Source organism: Corythoichthys intestinalis, chromosome 7, assembly GCF_030265065.1.
Source record: "Corythoichthys intestinalis isolate RoL2023-P3 chromosome 7, ASM3026506v1, whole genome shotgun sequence".
Taxonomy (NCBI): Eukaryota; Metazoa; Chordata; class Actinopteri; order Syngnathiformes; family Syngnathidae; genus Corythoichthys; species Corythoichthys intestinalis.
Genome location: NC_080401.1, coordinates 42,220,730 through 42,243,940, shown reverse-complemented (window position 1 = coordinate 42,243,940; position 23,211 = coordinate 42,220,730). Strand labels below are relative to the sequence as shown.

Here is a 23,211-nt window from a genome sequence, read left to right as displayed (position 1 = left end):
CTGCTGCAATTCGACGAGAAAACTGGGCTCCAAACGATTACCACGGATTATGTAGTAGTCATTTTATATCTGGTAAGATGCATTTAATATATATTTAGAGGGTTTTGGGCTGACAACCACAATTAAGATCATTGCTAGGCTAATCGCCGACAACATACACTCAGACGTTGTGAATGAACTACCTGAAAATATATAATTTTAAGGGGATAATAAGACAGTTGTCATACAATTAATTTACAATTTCACTATTGAGGTCAAAAGCCAAAAAATAAATTCAACTAGGGACAATCTGGAGTAGTGCTATTGCACTTTTATTACATATTATATATGTATGTAGTGAGAGTGCTATCGCTAAACCATATAAACATTAAAAGCCCTAGCTCCATTGACAAATGACATGAAATACATTAGACTTGACAGTGGATGTTAGCAAGAACAAAAGATTTTGAATTGAAAATTTCGTAACTCACCTTCCCGAGCACAAGATAGATCCCTGCCGAATTTTCGTGGACGAGGACCTGTTTCACCCAACCAGCAACGAAGTATTTATAAGCCTCCAAGCTCTTAAAGTTTTTCAAACTTTCGTGAGAATAGTCTGATTTTGTGTGGTCAAGATAGTTGTAAATATCAGGGTAGCAGATGTCAGGCAGCGGGTTGAAAAACATCGATTTAGGCATCAAATATGGATCTGGCGAATGGATAAACTGAAGCTTTTCCACATAATGCCTTTTTATGCAACGCATCCAATGAGTTTACAGCGTCAGATAACACCGGGGCTTCCATGAATTGCTCTATAAATTGCACGACTAATTGAAACCAGTGAGAATAGGGCTTAAAAATGACGGACAATATGGCGGCCGGATACAGCGATACGTCATTTTGTGACAAAGGTGAGTAGGGTCCATTTCCCTGCGCTTGCTCTGTAAAAGTAACATTTACTGACCACCACAATGTTTTTATTCATGTCTTTTAGTTTTTCTGAATGCTAAAGAGTTGCACTTTTGAGCTAATTCGTTATTTTTCAAGCTTTTTATCCGAGTTATACTTCAACATAATGTCGGGGTGAGTGCTCGTTCGAGCCCGGTGATTCCATACTTTTTGCTAGGGGTTGTATAATGGTGTGTCTATTATATGCGGGCGTGCGTCTGCGCGTTCAACCGCTCCATTCCAATTTGTTTTTTTTTTTTTTTTAAATGTACACAGCCACCCCAGCTTCGGTCACTCCACTTAGCCTGCCGTGGCCCTTCCAGCCACCCGGTGTCGCTCTCGCCACAGCCCTGCTTTTGCAACAGAGGGGGCGCCACGGTGCGCTGCCTTTGCTACAGGCGCTGGATTTACTAATCAATATCGATCGATCCGTTGAGGAAGGGGGCCCTGATTACTGAACCAAGCTCGCTGTAGAAAAAGGGGGGATGGTGGAATCGATCATTGCAGCTTTTAGAGCTCCAGTGGGCACCACCGAGCGAGGGGGCGGACGTGCACAAAGAAGCAGCCCGGACAAGAGCGCGCATTTGCGGCGTTGCAATTGCTCCCCGCTGCTCACTCAGCCCCGGGAGGAAGGGGGGCTTGTCGGAGGCAGCGGTACATCCCTCGGGCGAAGTGTTTCCGCTGAATACATTCACTTTTATAATATAAAATCATGCAAACAGCCAGCGACATTTCCAGGATTATCCTCAAACGAGAATATTGTTTCTAATTTAGCCCCATTATCCCCCACACCGCGACGACTGCATTAATATTCCTCTTCCCAGCGACAAACCCACCGAGCGAGGTTAAGAGAAAGGAACATGGCCGTTCAATAATCGATCGATGGATTCGTGAATAATTCGTGTGTGAAATTCACTTCTTCCAATTAATTATGGCCTGGAGGAGGAGTGGGTGGAGATTCATTCATGCTGGAGAAGAAAAGCGCAGGAAATCCTGAAAAAGAACCGCACTAAATATAGTTTTGGTAGAAGCTATACTACGCATGCGTGCCTAGACATCAGAAACAAAATATTAACACAAGCGTGTTATTAAGACAAATTTTTAGAGCAGTTGTAAAGCCTAATCCGACCAAAAAAAATGTGGAAAAAACGATCGTCACTAGTAAGTACGCAATGTAAGACAAAATTTAGCCATGGAATTAAATTTACAGTTGTAATTAATATTCATAGATGAATTTAAGTGACTTCTGCGAGTATTTTCGCACAACCCTAAAAATAGAGGTGCAACAATTAATCGAATAATGGACACCTAATCGAATAGCAAATTAGTCGACAACTATTTTGAAAACCGATTAATCGTTTAGGACCTTCTTTACCTTAAACTTGTCTAAATTCTTGAAATCATAACAGATAAATAACTTCTCAGTTGTAAATACATTTCAGATTTCTTCATTATATTTTTGTTAAGTAAAAGTACGACATCAACAAAAACCTGTTTTAATCTGGAAAACAACAATTCACATTTTTGACCATTTTCGGGCATCTGTCTAAACTAGCTTCTTAATAAAGCTGCAACAACTAATCGATTAATAAGTTATTTGCCAAAGAATTTGATAATTGATACAGTTTAAGGAGTTAATCATCCATTTTGTCTTCATTGCTACTTACAACATGCCGAAAACAAGGTAAATTGTGAGGGTGATTGAAAGAAGTGACATTTATCTGGTTAATCAATGAATCCTTTAATTAATCGTCCGATTAATCGATTATTAAAATAATCGCTAGTTAATTGCAGCCCTACCTAAAAATAAAACTAAACTCTCTATAGTACAGTTAGGTATAATATAGTACTTTTAACAGCTCATAGTGCTGTAATGCAATTATAGTCACGAGATGGTTGTTTTTTCTTTTTTTTTTTTTTTTTTTTTTTTTAGTATAATCTGTCCCTTTGCTGACCTTTTTTAAATTTGTATTGTTTGAGATAAACGCATATTGTTAGACTATAGCGCACTTTAAAACTCCAATGCAAGACTGAGGCAACAAACTAAACATTCTTTGCATCAACATAAACAGCATAGAAGAAAAAAAGGGCAATGCAATTATGTTTTGTGCTTGCTTTTTTTCATTTCTAGTTTGTAAAGCTAATTTTGTTTTTCTTTTTTTATAAGTATCCCAGATAGCAGACCGACATTGACAAGATTTTGGATCATCCTTCCCCTGTCGATCTTATATCGTTGAATCAACGTCAATTTTGTGCCCTCAATTAATAATAATAATAATATTTTGAAGGCGCCTTTTTGACACTCAAGTTCGGTTAATGTTGTTTCAACGTTGAACTGCTAACAAAACCTAAACGTCCTTTCGATTATCAATAATATTGGAAAAACACTGAATCAATGTTATGTTTTCGACCAAAACGCCCGCTCATCCACAATTCAATGACTTTTCAATCATATATCCCTGTCAATCATAAATCAACTATTTGTCAACATTAGATCATCAACTATAAAACAATGTTAACCCAACCATGTCCTGACATACCATAGAACAACGTTGTTTTAACGTCACTTGACGTCGACAATATCGATGTTAACCATACTGATGATTTTGATGGAAAGTCAACGTTTGTTCAATGTCGGTCGGCTATCTGGGATGATACCGTTTAATGGAATGCTTTAGAGGGAAACAAAACGATGTAAAAAGCTCTGTTTCCATTTGCAAAATCAAAGCGATTGAAAATTTTGTTTTTCCATTGAAGACTGTATTTAAAAAAAAGCCTCGTAACTGTCATAAAGCTCATCCCACAACATTTTACTGAAGGAAGATGCACCTCCTGGGTGTACTGGAAAAGTGATCATGTGCCTGGGGACGTGTGGATAAACTGTTCTAATTGCGTCCTTGCAATATATTTGAAAATAGAAATGTATGAAAAACATCTTTTTTTGCGATACTGTATTTAAGTAGACTTTTTCTCGAAACTCAGGCGTGCTCAAATACCGAAATTTCAGTTTTGTGAATAGGGGTAATGTAAACCCAGCTAATTCTAGCATTCACTGCCAGTGACGGCGATAGATGTCAAATCTATTTTTACCTCCCAGTCGAGGGCGTAGGTTTGCATAGGGACGGTAGGGACATAACACCAAAAACTTTTAAGGATGCTCAAATTGTCCCCACAAACTTTTCAGCAACCTTATTTGCATAATGAGTTCCGTTATATAGGTAATTTAGATTGCCTTCCCATAACTGTAAGGATATAATTGACCCTATTATTATTAAATGAATTACTTTCATTATGGTCAGACTTACATTTACCCATTTTCACTTGTTGAATGTGCCAGTCCACCCCCCCCCCCGCCCCCCCAATACACGTTTGATTGGCTGATGATTAGAACCCCACACATGCACAATCCCTGCAGAAATACATGTCGACATGCTGCCTCCTCCGCCCCCTTTGAAGAGGAGGGATATTAGAAGGTTTTTTTTTCGGCCAGCAGCAGCAGCCACTGTAAAAGACGTCAATGTTGTGGAGGTGGGGAACACCTCCGTTTGCTACTGAAAGTCCGACCTGCCATAGAGTTAGCATAATATTAAACTGTGTGAACTTGCTAACACTCGAGTAGAAAGCTGCTTAGCGATGTCTACCTATACATTTTCTACTGTTAACGTTAATTCAATTGTGCATTTTGTGCATTTGTTCCCCAAATAAAATGTATGTATTTTCTACATCATAAAAAAAAAAAAAAAATTTTGTTGCAGCCTATGCACATTTTTAACCCCCCGCCAAAAAAAAAAAAAAAACACGACGACTGTAAATTTCCTTTATATGAAGCAAGCATTTTGAAAAATGACTTTCATGAAAATAATATTAACTTTTTTCATTTGTGCGTAGGAACCAGCTATTTTTGAGAAATGTACCCAATCTGTTTGGTCTTATTAATGTCCCGTCCCCAGCAAAAAGTATACATGCGGGTTATGCTGTTATAGCGTCCTTGCCAATGTTGACACCAAAACTACGCCCTTGTTCCTAATTGATATTTAATTGACCTCAATCGCTGTCAACGGCAGCCAGTAAATTTAAACATATACAATAGTTCTTAGAGAACATTTTCATTTGTCTCGATTGATAAAGACTTTATGATACGAATGTAGTCATGCATTCTCAAGACAACATGCACAGCTGTGTGTGCAAGTGGCTTTTATTGAAAAAACATTAATTTTCCTTTTTTTGTTCTTCATTTGAAAAGTGCATGTGTTATCAATTCTGCACCCCCCTCCCATGCAAAGAGTTACGTGTGCGAGTGCGTCGTGCATGTGAGTGAAGGAGTGTGTGTCAGACAGGCTTGAGGCCAAAAAGCCGGGCCAAGAAAAATCCTCGCAGCTCAATAGCGACCGCGTGTAATGAGTGAGAATTGGCGTTAATGCACTGATAACGGGACACAATTTGTTGCTCGGCCCTCCTGCAAGGCATTACTCGTGTATGCACCCTAGAATATTCCAGAGGAGCTCGAAGGTGTGTATGGAAGCGATTTTAAATGGCGTTATGTTCTTTCTACTTTATTAGCAGTCCTGTATTGCACGCACTAATGAGTACTGCAATCTCGTGTAATTAAATGCACTCGAGCGTTTTGGTGAGAGACTCATTTTTAAGAAGCGTGATGATTATGATTATTACCGCCGGTTTAATTGCACATCTTGCAGGCATTCGTTTCCAACTCTCGTTTTATGTGAGATTAAACATTGATTTCGGTGCACTTGGTTTCTTCAAGCAGCTATATGCGCGTGATAAACTGCTGGAGTGATTATTCTGATTTTCAACAAAATGCTCATAAAATGAATGATGGAAATTGGGGTTCAAAGTTAATATAATTGCAATACTTTTAAATTTGTTTGTGTGTGCCGTTCACACCAAATTGGGAGAATATATTTTTGAATTGTGAGACATTTGTAAAGCAGATGATAGATTTGGAATTATGGCAACTATTAAAAGTCCACACGAGTCAATAGTATTTAATATTTTTACTATTTTGCAATAGATACACATTTCTGTATAGCATTATGTTTTACAAACCACAATTTATCACTTTTTCCCAGTAGATAAATGAGCGCCAATATTAATTTCATTGCAATTGATTATTCAAACGTTATAACAGTTGCCAAAACGAGCGCACAAATGTGCCACACACAATCAGGAATGTTTCAAATAAATCGATTGGACGAGTGAGGAAAACGAAAACACTGCTGGTTTATATATTTTAATAACATGTCATTCCAAGTATGTTAGCGCGGACATCGATTCATTTATCAATTGATTTCACACTCGTTTTGCTCGTTTTGTCAGGGTGTGTTTATGCGTGCGTGTAAATCGGAGAAGTTTACGTGTGCATAACAAATTAAAGTCTAAAGTGCAAAATTTTAAATTTAATTTACTGAATGGCTTTTAAAAAATATTATTTATTCACAAATTTGTTGGCAATTGTATTGTTGTTTTCTCGCCCAACTGTTGGTAAAACAGAAAAGGGTTCAATTTAAACGCACCCCAACGTTAAATCTTCTATGGAGATTTCCACAGTTAATACCAGATTAAATTGCCTTTAGAAAGCTGGCACTGCTCAATTGGATTGGATCCTCTTGTTCTATTAAGCAAGCCATTATCGGCCCTTTAATAACCGATGGCCTGTCAGTGTGCCAGATAAGCACACACACTCAAGCAGACACACACACACACACCTACACACACACACAAGCCACAACATTAGGTACAGTTAATGGCATCCAAAATACAAGTGATCGTTAAAAATAAATAAATCGTGGAGAAATGTTCAATTTAATGGATAATTACAGTTTTAAAGGTTAGAAAGGAGATTTGTTGTTCATATTTCAATTGCATTCAAATGCATAATTGTAATGCTACAAATGTATACATTATTTGCCATATAGGTGGTATACAAAATGTTGCTCAAAATGTAGAAATTTGTCATTTTTAACCCTATATTGCCAAATGCATGACATTTGATAGACCTAATATTTCATGATTTTGAGACTAATTCCGAATTTTGACATTTCTTTTTGGAAAAAAGAAGATGGATGCAAGTCAACACATGCACCTGCAGGTTCCATGAGAAAAGAAAATTGTCATTTTTAACTCTATATTGCCAAATGCATGACATTTGATACACCTAAAATTTCGTGATTTTGAGACTAATTCCGAATTTTGACATTTCTTTTTGGAAAAAAAAAAAAAAAAAATGATGGATGCAAGTCAACACATGCATCTGCAGGTTCCATGAGAAAAAAAACAGGATTGAGCAAGGATTATAGATATCAGAGCGTTTATTACACATATTCATTTTGACTTTTCTTTTTACAAATTTGAAAAAAAGGTTTCATTAGGACCTTATTTTTCAAATTTTGGGATTCTCTGATAATTGCTACATGTTGCAGGTATTTAAGGGTTAAATATATATATACATGCAAATCACGTATCGTTTTTGCATTTTCGTTCACATAATTATAAATATTTCCTATATTATCACGATTCTCATATTTAAACATATAGCTGAAGAATGTGGCGCTGATGTAAGCCCGCATAACAGTGCGGTAATTGCATTGCGCACCCCCCACTTACCTCTTCTGCATACGTGTATGATCTTTGGACCGATGTAGATTGTGCGCTGGGGTCAAAAGGCGTGATTTTTTTTTCTTAACACACACAGCACACATGCACCACAAGGACGAATAACTAGATTGAATTATGGTTATCTCGTCTCCTTTGTGTATATTTGCCTGGAAATAAAAGTGTGTGAGGGGGTGAGTGTGTGAGTGTGTATGCAGGCATTAACCCTTTTGATGCTATCCGCGCGCATTCAGTCGACTCTGGCAGCAATTTGATTTAAAGGTCATTCTCTCCTATCGATCCGCTTCGGCGAGGGGGGTGGCGGGGGGCGTAGGAATTGATCATGTGAAATAAAAGAGACGGTATGGGAGACTGTACAGAGTCCAGACCTCCTCCGTTGCATTTGTAATCGGACGTGCATGCGCGGCGGCGGCCCCCGGTGTGAATTGGAGCGAGCATGTGGGAGAGAGTGCATGCGACTCGGCTGCACACCAATTTGACTTTCTATTAGAATCGCATTAGTTTTTGAATAATACGCACGACCCCATAAGAGCAGCGTGGGATGCATAACGAAGGAGAAGTTAAACGCTCGTGAACTTTGGAAGAAGAAGAAGAAGAAGGGGGCGCAATTTTGTTCCTGACATTGCTCCGTTTGCGTTATGAATGGCGGACGCAGTAAATGCAAAAAATGGTGTCTGCGTGATATGGGTGGTGGGTGGAAAAGGGGGAGGGGAGTGGCGTGGCTCGGCTCCAGGGATGGAAAGCAGAGGTCGGGGAATGGAAATCGATACATATTCAGGGATGGCCACATCGGCCTTCTAACTAACAATGTGCGGCCGCAGGAGCATGTTCACATCCGGACTGGGGGAGTATGTGTCAATGTGTGCTCGTCATTTTTGCGTAGAATAAAATCCAAATCCAGCACATAAACACACTTTTAAAATGTATTTAAACGTATTTTTATGATTTGACCTGACTCGAAGTGTTCTTAACTCATTGGCTGCCATTGACGGCAATGGACGGCAAATCTATTTTTGGCAAAGAATGATCGCTGCTTGCCCTCCCAGTCAAAATGGAATGGACATACTGTATATCGTGGTCAGTGACAGTGAATGATTTCATCAATGAAATGGTATTGTGACTTTTAGAGTACAGTGATCCCTCGTTTTTCGCGGTTAATTGGGAGCAGGACTCACCGAGATAAGTGAAAAACCGCAAAGTACAGCCCCCCCCCCCCCCCCCATTTTTTTGTGTTCAATGTATTTATTCATATATATACATATGACATACATATATATGACGTTTTTCCCTTTTTTCCCAAAGTATAATTAAAAAAAAACAACAACAAAAAACTCGGAAAACACTCAGATGACTTGAAGTTCCGCTCTGAGACCCCCAATTTGGCCAGATTTCAAAATTGTCCTCTATGCATGTGTGATACATAATTGGAAAGCTTAAAATCTCAATTTTCTGGGGGAAGAAAAATCTTGAACAGGAGGGCATTTAATTTTTTTTTTTTTTTTTTTTAATTAACCCCTAAACCCTATTTCGAGGTGAGCGCACGAGTGAGCATAATTAAAGACACCATGATTTTAACGAGATAATATCGCATACTTATCTTGTTTTGGTCCAAAAACTCCATGTGGCATGTGTCACCGAGTGTTAAGACACAGCTGTGAATGGCCACAGCCGGACTTTTGGGGGATTTTATGGGTGAAACACGGTAATATAACAAGGGTCACAACGCAGAAATCGCAAACATCGAGGAGTGGTCGAGATTTTCCTTTTCAAATATTTAACCTTTGAAACGTTTTTTTTTCTTCAATTTTTCTTGGTTTGGATCGATTATCATCTAAAATATCGGGGGAAATACGACTAAAAAAATAAATAAATAAAAACAATTAAGCGATGGTTATGAGGTAGATATCCATGACCTATTTACAGACACGATTTTTTTCATTGTGACGTAATTTGTTTAAAAGTTTAAAATATGCGAGTGAATAATTTTATAAAGCCGTTTTTTCTTTTAACTAAATATTAGACATCAATTAATGATTATAAGCTAAAAATGATAAACATTCCGAATAATAAATATAATTACTTATCCTCGTTTTTTATGGCTGGATTGAAACAAAATCGGTTATGCTGTGTCTGTAAACGGGGGTTTTCAGGGTAAAACGGACAAATTAAAAATAGTTTGGGGGCTTAATGCGCCATGAAACTGCTATGGCAGCATATAGACAGATTGTTCTATCTAACACAACAGTTCTTTTGGCTTAAAATACAGCAGTTTATTTTTAGGAGGGGTGTAAGAGCAGAAAGTGCTTTTTCAGCCTTGTCAGTATTTGCCGCCATATACGTATATATTTTAATAACTGGTTTATAAGCACTTCACACTTAATAATTATGATAAGTTTTTAAACATGTTACTGTCCCACTGAATTATTTTTAAACAAGAATAAAGCAGAAAAATGCTTGGCTTTATTGAATGCTTAATTGAGTGAGTCCACTCAAATCTGCTGAGCTTTTCACTTACACACAATGAGTTGCCACAGCAACTGTTTAACAAGTTAAACGATGATTGAGGCATGTGGGACTTTGAGGCTCGCTTCTCTGGCAACATCAAACATCAACGGCTGTCAATCATTGTTAACTTTAATAAGCAACTCCAGTGCACTCACTGCCTGACCAACAAAGAGCAGGGAGAGGTAGGGTGGGAGGGAGAGTGAGACTATGCGATCGGCTTGGGACAGCTCGTCTTTTTTTTTTTTATATATTGAACAAAAAATCCGCGATGGACTGAAGACGCGAAGTTTGAAGCGCAAAGTAGCGAGGGATCACTGTATGTAGTTGATGTTATGGAGGACTTGAGTATAAATGGAGAGTGCCTGTATTGGTTACGTCGATCAATTTCACACCCAACAGCTTTTTATTCAACTCTTACAACAAATTACAGCCTGAATCGTATCCATGTCTTTTATGATATGAAGTTGCAATGTGACAAATAAGGGTGGAGTAAACTATCAACCATTGAGGTGGGGGGTATACTCGCAATATGAAGCTCGCACCCTCCTTATTTTAGAGTTCAATATCATCATTTGTGCTATGTGCAACTAAATAGTGACGTTACAAACTGAATATTTTAGTGTAACAGTATGGACTAACTGGCGTAAATTCTATTGAAACATGATTAACTGTTCATCAGTATAGATTTCATTAGGCATTTGTGTGGTGTGTGGTTTACACAAAATATCCAATTTTGATTGTGCTGCAGTATTTAATATGTGAGGCTTTCCCCAAAAAAATCCTGGCATATATTTTTGTTGTGGTTTGTGCCACTGACTAAAATTGGACCGCTAACATTGACAATTACTTTGTCTGAACGTGATGATGTAATCCTGATTTGCAACGACGTCAAAATCTGCATGGTCACTAGCCAAACGAAGATATTGCTGAAGTCATGATTGGAGTAAATACTTGGATAAAAACTTCTAAGCTAACAATCTTAAAAAAAAAAAAAAAACTCCAATACAAAACTGTGCCTGTCACATGATGATGTACTATTATCTTAACATTGCTCCAGTTCATGAACTTCAAATCTTGTACGTAAACCTCATGTACTGTATACATCTTTAGTTTTCCTAATGTGCGCTGTCATTTGGACGATTTCTTGCTTGGACTTCTGAGCAAAAAATTGACAAATAAGACAATGAAACATATTGCTAGCTGCAATGCAAATCACTATAGACAGGCTGACAGTAGCATTACTGTTGACTCATGCACTGCCATTGACGAAAACAGTCATCTAATCTACAGTATTTGCACTGGGAAGACTGGTGTGATATCCTTCTTTGCCTGCCCTCCCAGTTCAGATATATTGGACATCTATCGCTGGCAATGGAAGCCAATGACAAAAAAATACATGTTTAGAACCACATGTAGGCATACAATATAACAACACTCACATGCATCTATTCTTTATTTTCCGAAAAAAAAGGACTACCGTATTTTTCGGACCATAAATCAGTTTTTTTCATAGTTTGGCTGGGGGAGCGACTTATGTGTGAAATTATTAGCACATTATTACATCATTTCACTTGTTATTTTGGTGTTTTTGGCGTGACACTGATGGTTTGGTAAACATATTAGCATTTTCTTTATGCTATAGTTATCTGAATAACTCTTAATAGCTATGTTACGTTAACATACCAGACACATTCGCATTTCGTTGTTCATGCCTCATGTAACCATAAGCGGATTTTAAGGAGGGGGCAGGCCCCCCGGTGGCTGGAAAGTGTCATTGCATGAACTTGACTTTCCTCTATATATAAAAGTTGTAAAGCAATGAAACTGCAACCAAAATTAATGAAATGAACAAAAAAAAAATTTTTTAATAATGGGTCAAAATTATTTTTTCGAACGGAACATGTCACTAGCACCTTAGATGGTCATTTGCTTTGCATATAATTTTCAACAAAGAAAAAAAAATAGGGAATGGCAATTTTATTTTTTAAATGATTTTTTTTTTCTTTGATTGCAATTTTTTTTTTTTTTTTTTTTTTTTTTTTTTTTTTTTTTTGATTGAAGCAACTTTTTGGGGCATTTAATTATTTAGAAACAAATGTCCTACCGATAATGTGGCCCAAACACAAAAAGGATTGCTTCAATCAAACTTTTTCAATGAAAAATTAAGTGTTCAAATGCAAATTTTTCAATCTTGAATATTTTTTCACATTCAAAAACATTTTCTATGATTGAAATTTTTCTTTCTTTTTTTTTTTTTTTTTAATTGAAGTGATTTTTCTTTTAAAAAATATTTTTTTTTGAAGCAACTTATTTTTTGATTGAATAATAAAGAAAAAAACGTCCCAGCCAAAATGTGGCTCAAACACATATCAACATTACTTCAATCAAAGAAAAAAAACAATCCCACCCAAAAAATCAATCAACGAAAAATAGCTTTCACATGCATTTTTTTGAGTTTCAAATTTATTTTTGCATTCAAACACTTTTTATGTTGTTGATTGAAGTGACTTTTTTTTTAATTAAAAATATATATTTTGATTGACGCAACTTTTTTTTTGATTGAATAATAAAGACATAATCTACCTCCATATGGTTCTGCCCAGTGGATACAATTTTTGACTGGGGTAACTACATTGGCACGACACCAGTGGGTGTACCATATTCAATGGAGGACGATCTTAGCGAAAAGTATTGCCTAAGCAGCCTTATCTAGAATTCCCCTCAAGAATGAAAAACACTCATTGTCAACTTATTATTATAAATATTCTTGTAAGCAGGCCAGGCTATTTGGGGGCCCTAAGCAAAATAATGCAAAGGGGCCCATATTTTTGGCCCACCATTTCGTTACAGTGTACTGTGAAACCCATACATGCAATCCAACCCATACGTCCATATTTTGTTGCACTGCATACTTCAAACTTCTCACCCCAAATGATTGTCAATACTTACAGTAGATCGCGCCAAACCTTTTTCTAAAAGAGGAAAAAAAGAAGTTAAGGAAGAACTTTTATTTTTTTTAAGCTTGTAATCAAGTATCAAAACTCAAAAAAGTCAAATAAAGCAAACTGTAGTAAACAAAATAGAATATAAGTTAAACAATTGCCAGATTGGGGGCCCCCTAGTGGTCAGGGGCCCTAGGCAGCTGCATAATCTGCGTATAGGCTGGGCCGGCCCTGCTTGTAAGTTAATTGTATTGCTGACACTGCGTTTCGGGGTCATCAACATGTTGTGCCCCCCACCCCTACCCCAAAAGTCAAACTCCGCCTATGCATGTAACATTATCATACTGTACACTTATTCAGCATGTTGTTCTTTATTGTATTTTTATTTTAAATTGCCTTTAAAGAGGACATATTTGTTCTATGTGTTGGATTTTATCAAGCAAATTTCCCCCCAAAATGCGACTTATTCTCCGGTGCGACTTATGTTTTTTTTTTTCCTCTTCAGTGCGCATTTTTAGGCTAGTGCGACTTATAGTCCGAAAAATACCGTAACTACTGCAAGGCAGAAGCCAATTTGACACCTGTATTACTTGTACTCATTCCCCATGATTCTCATTGTTCCACCAGTCTGTCGAATTTGGCACTCACATCCATCCGCGACTTCCATCAATGAGGTCGTCACTTCTCGTCTCAAAGCGTAACAGCCTCGGGGGTTTGACCTGCGGTAAAATGAGCGGCCCGGCTCTCCCGCAAGAGGGTTTTAAAGGTTGTACACGAGGCGTCTCGCTTGCTACTTACATCACACGTCAGCTCGCCGCGTGAGTGCTTAACGAACGACCAGAATCCCAAACCGCAGCCGCGCTGTTTACTCCCATGCCTCCCCACCGCCACCATCAATTATTAAAGCGGAGCGATCGATCATCTCGTGAGCTTACGTTCAGATTATTTATTTATATATATATATATTTTTTTTTTTTTTTTTGCATTAATCATTATATTAGCACCTTCTATCCAATTAGAACCCTTACAATAGCTCCAAAATAAGAAGTGCTGATTGTTTATTTTGTGATCAGATAAGTTTGGGTCGACCTGAATCTGCTGTGTGATCGACAGCATTGTGCATTGTGTTATTGATCCATATGACTGGGAGCTGTTGGATGAAATAATTGTGTTTAGGGGCATACAAGAATGCGATTAACTGTGTTGAGGTGGGGAGAGTTCACCACCTTGAACTGTCCTCAAACTAAAGGACGAAATGGAGGAGGGTGGGGGTTTGTTCCTTGCTTGTGGACTCATTCAGCACCACGGACAGCAACTTCAACGACACGCTTTCTAATAGGTCGTAAAATCAAGTTACTAGACTGTAGCCTTTTTAATAGATCACTTAACTGCTACACTTTGCCAGTGACTTTTAATTGCCAGAGTGTGTCCATAAGTGTGCCGGCGTGTAGTCTATTGAATGAGGACCCCCCCACACACACATTCACCTCCTGAACAATACCCCTCCTCACAACCTATTTTGTCATCCTGACCTAAGCAACCCTGAACGTGCCTTGGCTATTCATACGCAAATGAGCCAACTGTGCTTTTTGTGAAGGTTTCTTGCCAAGAATGCATGTGTGTAAAGTAGAGGAATTGAAATAATGCAACGGGGAATGATAATTCTGATTCATTGTATGATAAATGTGAGCTAAAAATGTGGTTCTAGTTGTCAAAAGTTAGTGATACAGTGATCCCTCGTTTTTCGCGGTTAATGGGGACCAGAACCCGCAGCGATCAGTGAAAAACTGCGAAGTAGCGCACCCCCCCAATTTTTTTTTTTTTTTGTGTTCAATGTAGGGTTGTTCCGATCATGTTTTTTTGCTTCCGATCGTTTTAGTTTGAGTATCTGCCGATCCCGATATTTCCCGATCCGATTACTTTTTTTTTTGCTTTTTTTTTTGACAATAAATCCTCAAGATAGCATTTACATTATTAACATTCTTTCTGTGAGATGGATCCATGGATAGAAAGACTTGTGACTTTGTATATTGTGACAAAATATTGGACATCTAATGTATTTGTTGAGCTTTCAGTAAATGATACTGTAGGCATGCCCAAATGCATGATGGGAAGTAGAACCATGACTGTGCGTAGTGCTACCAATGGATATATCTTCTCTGCATTGGGAAATAACTAGGGCTGTCAAAATTATCGTGTTAACGGGCGTTAATTAATTTTTTAAATTAATCACGTTAAAATATTTGACGCAATTAACGTAGATGCCCCGCTCAGGCACATTTAAATGACGGTACAGTGAAACGCTCACTTGTTAATTGTGTTTTATGGAGTTTTGCCGCCCTCTGCTGGCGCTTGGGTGTGACTGATTTTACAGGCTTCAGGATCCATGAGCATTGTGTAAGTAATTATTGACATCAACAATGGCGGGTTACTAGTTTATTTTTTGATTGAAAATTTTACAAATTGTATTAAAACGAAAACATTAAGAGGGGTTTTAATATGAAATTTCTATAACTTGTACTAACATTTTTCTTTTAAGAACCACAAGTCTTTCTATCCATGGATCGCTTTAACAGAATGTTAATAATGTTAATGCCATCTTGTTGATTTATTGATACAATAAACAAATACAGTCCTTATGTACCATATGTTGAATGTATATATCCATCTTGTGTCTTATCTTTCCATTCCAACAATAATTTACGGAAAAATATGGCATATTTTATAGATGGTTTGAATTGCGATTAATTGCAATTGATTACGATTAATTAACTTTTAAGCTGTAATTAACTCGATTAAAAATTTTAATCGTTTGACAGCCCTAGAAATAACATTTGGTGTTAAGAAAAAGATCAATTGCTACATTGCTTTCCCACATTGCTTCCCATGACATTTCTAATTGTAGGGAGAGGGATTGTAAGGCTCTAGCCAAATAAAAAAAGGCTCCAAAAGCTGCCAAAATTCACTCTACTCATTTTACGCTGCCTTTTATCTCTCTATATAGGTAAAACGGCGCCATTACAAATTGAGCGCGACAATGCGTGAGTGGGTCGTGCAGCGCATGCATTAATTGCGTTAAATTTATTAACGTGATACATTTTTTATAAAATTAATTACCACCGTTATCGGGATAAATTTGATAACCCTACCTTAAGCCTAAACTAAATACTCTGGATGAGTGTAACATATTATCTCTGTAACGTTAAATACAATTAGAAAACGATTTAATTTAAAAAATATATATATATATTAAAAAAAGGCATGGCCGATATTTTTTTGCCGGTTCCGATACTTTGAAAATGACGTGATCTGACCCGATCGATCGGCATCTGTAGTTCAATGTATTTATTCAGATTTAGCATTGAAAAGATATTTTTTTTCCCCTAAAGTATAATTTTAAAAATGTATATTTTAATAAAGGGTTTTTAAGCACGTCAAATGTAAAAATTATGATATGTTTTAAACATGTTACTGTCCCGCCAAACAAAAATAAAGTACTGTAATGTTGTAGAAAAATGCTTGGCTTTATTAAATGCTTCATTGAGTGACTCCACTCACCTACTCCACTGCTCACTTACACACAGTGAGTTGCCACAGCAACTGTTTAACAAGTTAAACGACAATTGACGCATGTGGCGGGTTTGAAGTTTGTGAATCTGGCAAAATCAGACACAAACATCTGTCAACATCGTCAACTTTAAAAAGCAACTCCAGTGCACGGCCTGACGAACAAAGAGCAGAGAGAGGGAGGGAGCGAGAGTGAAACTATGGCTCGGGACAGCTCAACTGTATGTTTTTGTTAATTGAAAAAAAATCTGCGATGGACTGAGGGTGCGAAGTTGGAAGCGTGAAGTAGTGAGGGATCACTGTATTTGATTCACTGGCTCCAAAGGATATTAAAAAAGGTCTACACACCCCTGTTCAAAATATGACATCAAAAAATGAATAATACACAAGAACACATTTTTCCATGTAAGGTATGTAAACTCATTAGCTCCCATTGATGGCAATAGACGTCCAATCCATTTTAACTGGGAGAGTTTGGCAGCGATGGACGTCTATCGGTGTCAATGGAATCCAATCAGTTAAGCACAAACACAGCAGTATTGCAGTCTTTGGTTCCCTAAATTAAGTTTGCGGGTTTATATTTATATATATATATATATATATATATATATATATATATATATACATATATATATATATATTTTTTTTTTTTTTTTTAATTATATTTTGCAGAATACCAAATACCTTCTCCAATTATACTATACGTGTATCAGAGCAAATATAAAATCATTCAAATTTTACATATTGTGGAAAACACTCAGATGACTTGAAGTTCCGCTCTGAGACCCCCAATTTGGCCAAATTTCAAAATTGTCTGATATGAATGTGTGATACATCATTGGAAAGCTTCAAATCTAAATTTTCTTCTGGGGGAAGAATTTTTTTGAACAGGAGGGCATTTTTTAAAAAAAAATAATAAAAAATGTTAACAGCAAAACTCAACTGGAGGTGAGAGCATGAAAGAGCATAATTAAAGATGCCATGATTTTAACCAGATATTATCGCGTACTTACCTTGTTTCGATCCAAAAACTCAATGTAGCATGTATCACCGAGTACCAAGACACAGCTGTGAATGGCTACAACTGGATTTTGGGGGGATTTTATGGGTGAAACGTGGTAATATAACAAGGGTTGCGATGCAAAAATCGCAGACATCAAGGACTGGTTGGGATTTTCTTTTTCATATATTTACCCTTTTAAACGTTTTTATGGGGGGTGTTTGTTTGTTTTTTTTCCCCAATTTTTATTTGTTTGGATCGATTATTTATCATCTAACATACCGGAGAAAATACGACAACAACAACAAAAATACAATAAGCGATAGTTATGAGGTAGATATCTGTGACTTACCGTATTTTTCGGACTGTAAGTTGTTTTTTTGTTTTTTTTTTTCATAGTTTGGCTGGAGTGCAACTTATACTCTGGAGCGACTTGTGTGTGAAATTATTAACACCTTATTATATCATTTCACATGTTATTTGGATGTGTTGGAGTGACATGGATGGTTTTGTAAACTTGTTATCATGTTCTTTATGCTACAGTTATATGAATAACTCTTAATAGCAATGTTATGTTAACATACCGGCCACGTTCGTATTTCGTTGTTCATGCATCATGTAAAATTATCATACTATACACTTATTCAGCATGTTGTTCTCTGTTGTATTATTATTTTAAATTGCCTTTAAAGATGACATATGTTCTATGTGTTAGATTTTGTCAAGTAAATTTCCCCCCAAAATGCGACTTGCGATATGTTTTTTTTTTACCTCTTTGTTGGGCATTTTATGGCTGGTGCGACTTATATTCAGGTGTGACATATAGTCCGAAAAATACGGTATTTACAGACACCATTTTTTTTTTTTCAAATTTAAAATATGCGTGTGATTTTTTTTTTTTTTTTTCCGGGGATCAGAAGCAATTGGGACAATCCACATTAAAGAGGCAATCAGTAGTAGATGTGCCCATCATCAGTTCGTCAAATCCCCCATAACTTTTATTTTAATACATCAAACCAAACAGAACAACCAACCTGAAAAGAAAACGGAAAAAAATAAATTAAAAAAAAATTCAAAACCAAGATGAAAACCACCCCCCGTCCCCAAAACCCCCGAGTGAATAATTTTTTAAAAACTTTTTTTTTTTTTTAAACTAAATATTAGACATCAATTATGATTGTAAGCCAAAAATATCAGACATTTTGAATAATAAATATAATTAATTACCTTCCTTTTATGGCTGGGTTGAAACAAAAGTGGTTGCGCGACGTCTGTAAACGGGAGTCTCCAGGGTAAAACGGACAAATTAAAAATAGTTAGGCTTAATGCACTATGAATCTGCTATGGCAGCATATAGACATATTGTCCTATCAAACACATCAGTTCTTTTGACTTAAAATACAGCATTTTATTATAAAGAGGGGTGCAAGAGCAGAAACTGTTTTTTCAGTCTTGTCTGTGTCTTTTGACATATACAGTATTAGTGATTTTGTTTTCCAAATTGCCTTGTGGACTAAATATTTAGTTTCCCATTAAAGATTCACTAACTAAAAGAGGATATTTCCCTTTTTGCTTCCCAATCCTTCATTTCGGAAGTTGACTCTCGCTGTAGTTCTAAGTAGAGCTATTTCCCAAACATACAAAACGTATGAATATAATTCTGCAATTATTGAACAAGCCTTTAAGATCCTTCCTTACAACAAATCCCTCAAGAACAAATGAAGGCAATCACCGGTTTAAGAACTGGACTCCTATACTGATATACAGTAAAACACCCCTAAAATCAAATGAAGGCTATTCCGCACACAGCTTTTTAACTGCAAACGTGTATATTACACTTCTGGTAATATTTCATCGAAATGTAAGTTAAAGGAGACCCCTAGACTGTAAAAAGGCACATTTGGATAACCGCCACGCATAAAAGAAATGAAGCACGATGACAACATGGACAGAGAAACTGCCTCTTTTTTTAAATAGCAGCTGTCTTTTTACTACATCCCCCTCCTCACCCTTCACATCTACTATACATCCCCCTCATTCTCCTGCAGGGGAGAGACCAATGGGAAAGAGTGCTGAGGCGGGATAATTGATAGATGCACTGGCTATCCTTATCGATCAGGCCCGTATTGATCCCACCAAATACATTGAGATGGAGTGTGGAATTCAACACAGATGCAAAAGACGAATTGTTTTCGCTGTACATGCTCTCTTTGAACGTTTTCTCCATAATTATTGAAGTGTCTTTTTTTCCAACAAAAGAGATATTCATTCTTTAATCAAATAGAAAAAGGTATATTTACCATAAAATATTTTTTGTTTTTGTTAAACTGAGGGGGGGTCTGCTTGAGTCCTACATTGGAGCCTGTGGGCGTTTGCCCCATTAGGCGTGAAGGGCATGCAAAGTCCTCCTAAAACAGGCCATGTCTGCACATATTTGTGTGTGCGCGCGCATGCATGTACAGACAGTGGCATTTTCGCATTAGCTAAGCAGGGCAGCTTGCATTGATTTGTGCGACTGTGATGAATTTGGAATAGTAATTTCAAGTTATTGATTGATGTGGCCCAGCGAGCCTCACTTTCAGCATATAGTGCAGCCCCCTTCTTTTTCTCTCTCACACACACGCAAATACACAGCCATGCTGGATAATGGTGGTTTTAAATGCAATCAGTAAAATAATTCTACCACGCATTTGCATACGGGTCATTTGTCATTTTTGTCCCTATATGAGCGCCATTTTTAGCTCTGGGTTGCTTATACAGTGCACTAAAGCAACCCTGTTGCAGACAAAAGGATGCATTTTGTTTAATAAAAACATATTTAAGCTTTTCCCCTCCATTTTGTTTGACGTAATAGATTAACACACACCTCAGTAGCATCTTGTCTTCACGGATATTGGCGGCTTTTATCCCGATATAGAGTGTTGAAGATATAAACCCCCGCACAGCCCAATTAGCTTTAACTGCGGTGGCACTTAAAGAGACAATTGCGGAGCGGCGTTTAAATCTTTATTTACCAGAAACTCTGGCCCGAAAAAAAAACGCGCCGAGGAACAATTTACATGCCAAATTAAGTGCTTTTCAATAAGGCATCGACTGGAACTAAAATAGCCTGCCTTAATTGAAGTGTTGCCTTGAAATACGAGGCACAAAAAACAAGAGAGGCTGATTGACGTCTAACGGGCCTTTTAAAGCAAACAGGCGTCGATGAGAGCTCACATCGAGTGTTTTTATTTAAGTCCTCTTCTTCCGGGAGAATGATGGACAAAAGACGAGGAAATGGCTGCTTGTTTTTGGGGGGGAGAGAATGCGCGCATCTGTTTTTGTCTGCCTTGATCCAAATCGATCATTTATCAGAGCGCGCACTCTGAAAGGGGACGCCTGGACGTGAGGTATTGATCCACGGGAGGTCACGCATCCCCCTCCCTGTAGACCCCCATTTTCATCTCTTTTAGGCAATCCTTGTTTGTGAATATGCATTATTTGATGGTTGCATGTTTACTGTTATTTAAGTTATTGTTGTTATTAAGTGTTAAAAGTGTTAATAATAAAAAAAAATAATACATTTTAAAAAAGACCTGCTTTGCATGAGGAAAATTCAATTCTAATTTTATATATATATTTTTAATTATTGATATTCTTTTATTTCTATATCTATTAATTAATAACAAATTATATACAATTTAATAAAATATCAATAAAAGCAGAAATACGCTTATATGCCTCCATTACACTCAATTAACTCATTGCCTGCCTTTGACAATGACAGACGTCCAGTTCATATAAACAGCGGACGCTCATGTTTCAGTCCCATTGACGGCTCAAGATGTCCAAACCATTTTGACTGGGAGAAGCTGGCTGCAAATAATCGCTGCCAAACCCTCCCTTCACCGTCAATGCCTGCCAATGAGTTCAATGCGTGCCCTATAATGAGTTAATGAGTTTTTAGAGAATCGAGACCAAAAAAAAAGTCATATTCGATCGCGTCTGTTTTCACCATCAATCAAACGCCCGGCCAACATTTAACTCACCGGGCAAGTTTTACTCGATTGCATCGACTAATAACCGGTCGTAATGTGTGTTTGAGCCGCCATCGACAGTCTCGCCACATCGACTTGCCATTGATCGCGTTGTGGAGCCGCTGCCGCTCAAGTGGGGCGCGCTGCGGGGCTGCCTCGTCACTCACCTGCAAGCCTCAGCGCCGACATCCGCTGGAATTCGGGCTCCTGGAGCCACTTCCACATCCTCCGGAAGGTCTCTCGGCCCGACTTGAGTTTACTCCACGGTTTAGGGTTCCGCAGCAGGTCGGACAGGGTGCCCTGCGAGCGGCACAAGATCCTCTGCGCGAAGATGGCCTGCGGGATGCTGTAGCGCTTGAGCTCGGCCGTGATTCGTTGCGCCACCTCCTTGGTGTTGATCTCCTCCACCTGGCCGGAGCCGCCCCCCTGCGCGCCCCCCACCACCGTCTGCCGGTCCCGATCTGACAGCATGGAGCCGTTGGCCTGAGAGTGCGGGTGGCTGTGGTGGTGATGGTGGATGCCGTTCAGGGAAGTCATGAGGCCGGCGCCGTGGCCGCCGAGCCCCCGCGCCAGGTGCTCCTCGCCCCTGGACAGCATAGCGGCGTGCGAGTCGAAGCCCCCCGCGGAGAGCATTTTGTCGTTGGAGAGGTGAGCTCCCGGTCCGTAAGCGCCCAGGGACTGCTGGGAGCCGTGCAGCGGACCCAGGCCGTTGGAAAGCGGGGACAGCGACTGGCCCATGCCGGACATGTCCTTGGGGTAGTGGCCGTAGAGGTTGCTCATGGAGGCCAGGCTCCGGTCGTCCCGCATTAACGTGAAGCTGCCACTGACGTTGCCCGCCGCGAGTCGCTGGTGCGCTGCATGGTGATGGTGCGCGTGGGGGTGCGGGTGGTGGAACTTCTCCGACACGGTGGAGATGGGCGGCAGGTGTTGCAGCGGCGTCAGCGTGGTGTAGGTGCTGCTCAGGCTCATTCCGCCCGAGTCGCACGACATGCTCATGGCCGGGTGCAAGGGCCCGGAGAGCGCGTGATCGGCGCGGTAGTCGCCCGCGCCCTCCAGGATGGAGGCCATGCTGGACACCATGGCCGAGCGGCCGTGGGACGACACCAAGTTCCGGTGCGACGCCGCCGCCGACGGCTGCCGCGCGTGGTGGGGGGAGTTCATCAGGTCCCCGCTTTGGTGGGAGTGAGCCACGCCGTGCAGGTTGCCAATGTTCTCCATTGTAAGCTCCATGTTTGGGGGAGGAAATCAAGTGGGGGGATCTTTAATTCCACCCCGCTCGGACGCACGCACGCACGCACACGCACGCTTGTCTGTCGTCTCACTCCTCTCTTCCTTGCCGATAAATTGGGAACGATTTCAAAGCCCAGCCATTGATTGTGCTTGCTTGTCTGCAGTCAATCCAGCATGGTCCTCTCTCTCCTAGTGGCGCCCACCTCTGCTCGCTTTCCTCTTCTCTCACCTCTCTCTCTCCCTGTGTGTGGATGTTCACATCACACGCAGCATGTGCGCATGTGCGCGCCCCCGCGGCGTAACCTCGAACGCGCTCGCTGGACGTGACGTCACATACCGTCCTGTCATATGCTCGCCGTGCACACTCGAATTCCAATCTCGAAGATTGCAT

The 23,211-nt window shown here is 39.0% G+C and overlaps 1 protein-coding gene across 1 annotated transcript in view; it reads right to left on the bottom strand.

The window, feature by feature from the left end:
- onecut3a (one cut homeobox 3a) overlaps positions 1 to 22,999 on the bottom strand; it is a 45,408-nt gene extending 22,409 nt beyond the window's left edge. Inside the window, exon 1 of the mRNA XM_057841185.1 lies at positions 21,758 to 22,999. Coding sequence (XP_057697168.1) covers positions 21,758 to 22,820 — 1,063 coding nt within the window. The 5' untranslated portion in view covers positions 22,821 to 22,999. The remainder of the gene's footprint in view (positions 1 to 21,757) is intronic.
- Between the last annotated feature and the right edge of the window lie 212 nt (positions 23,000 to 23,211).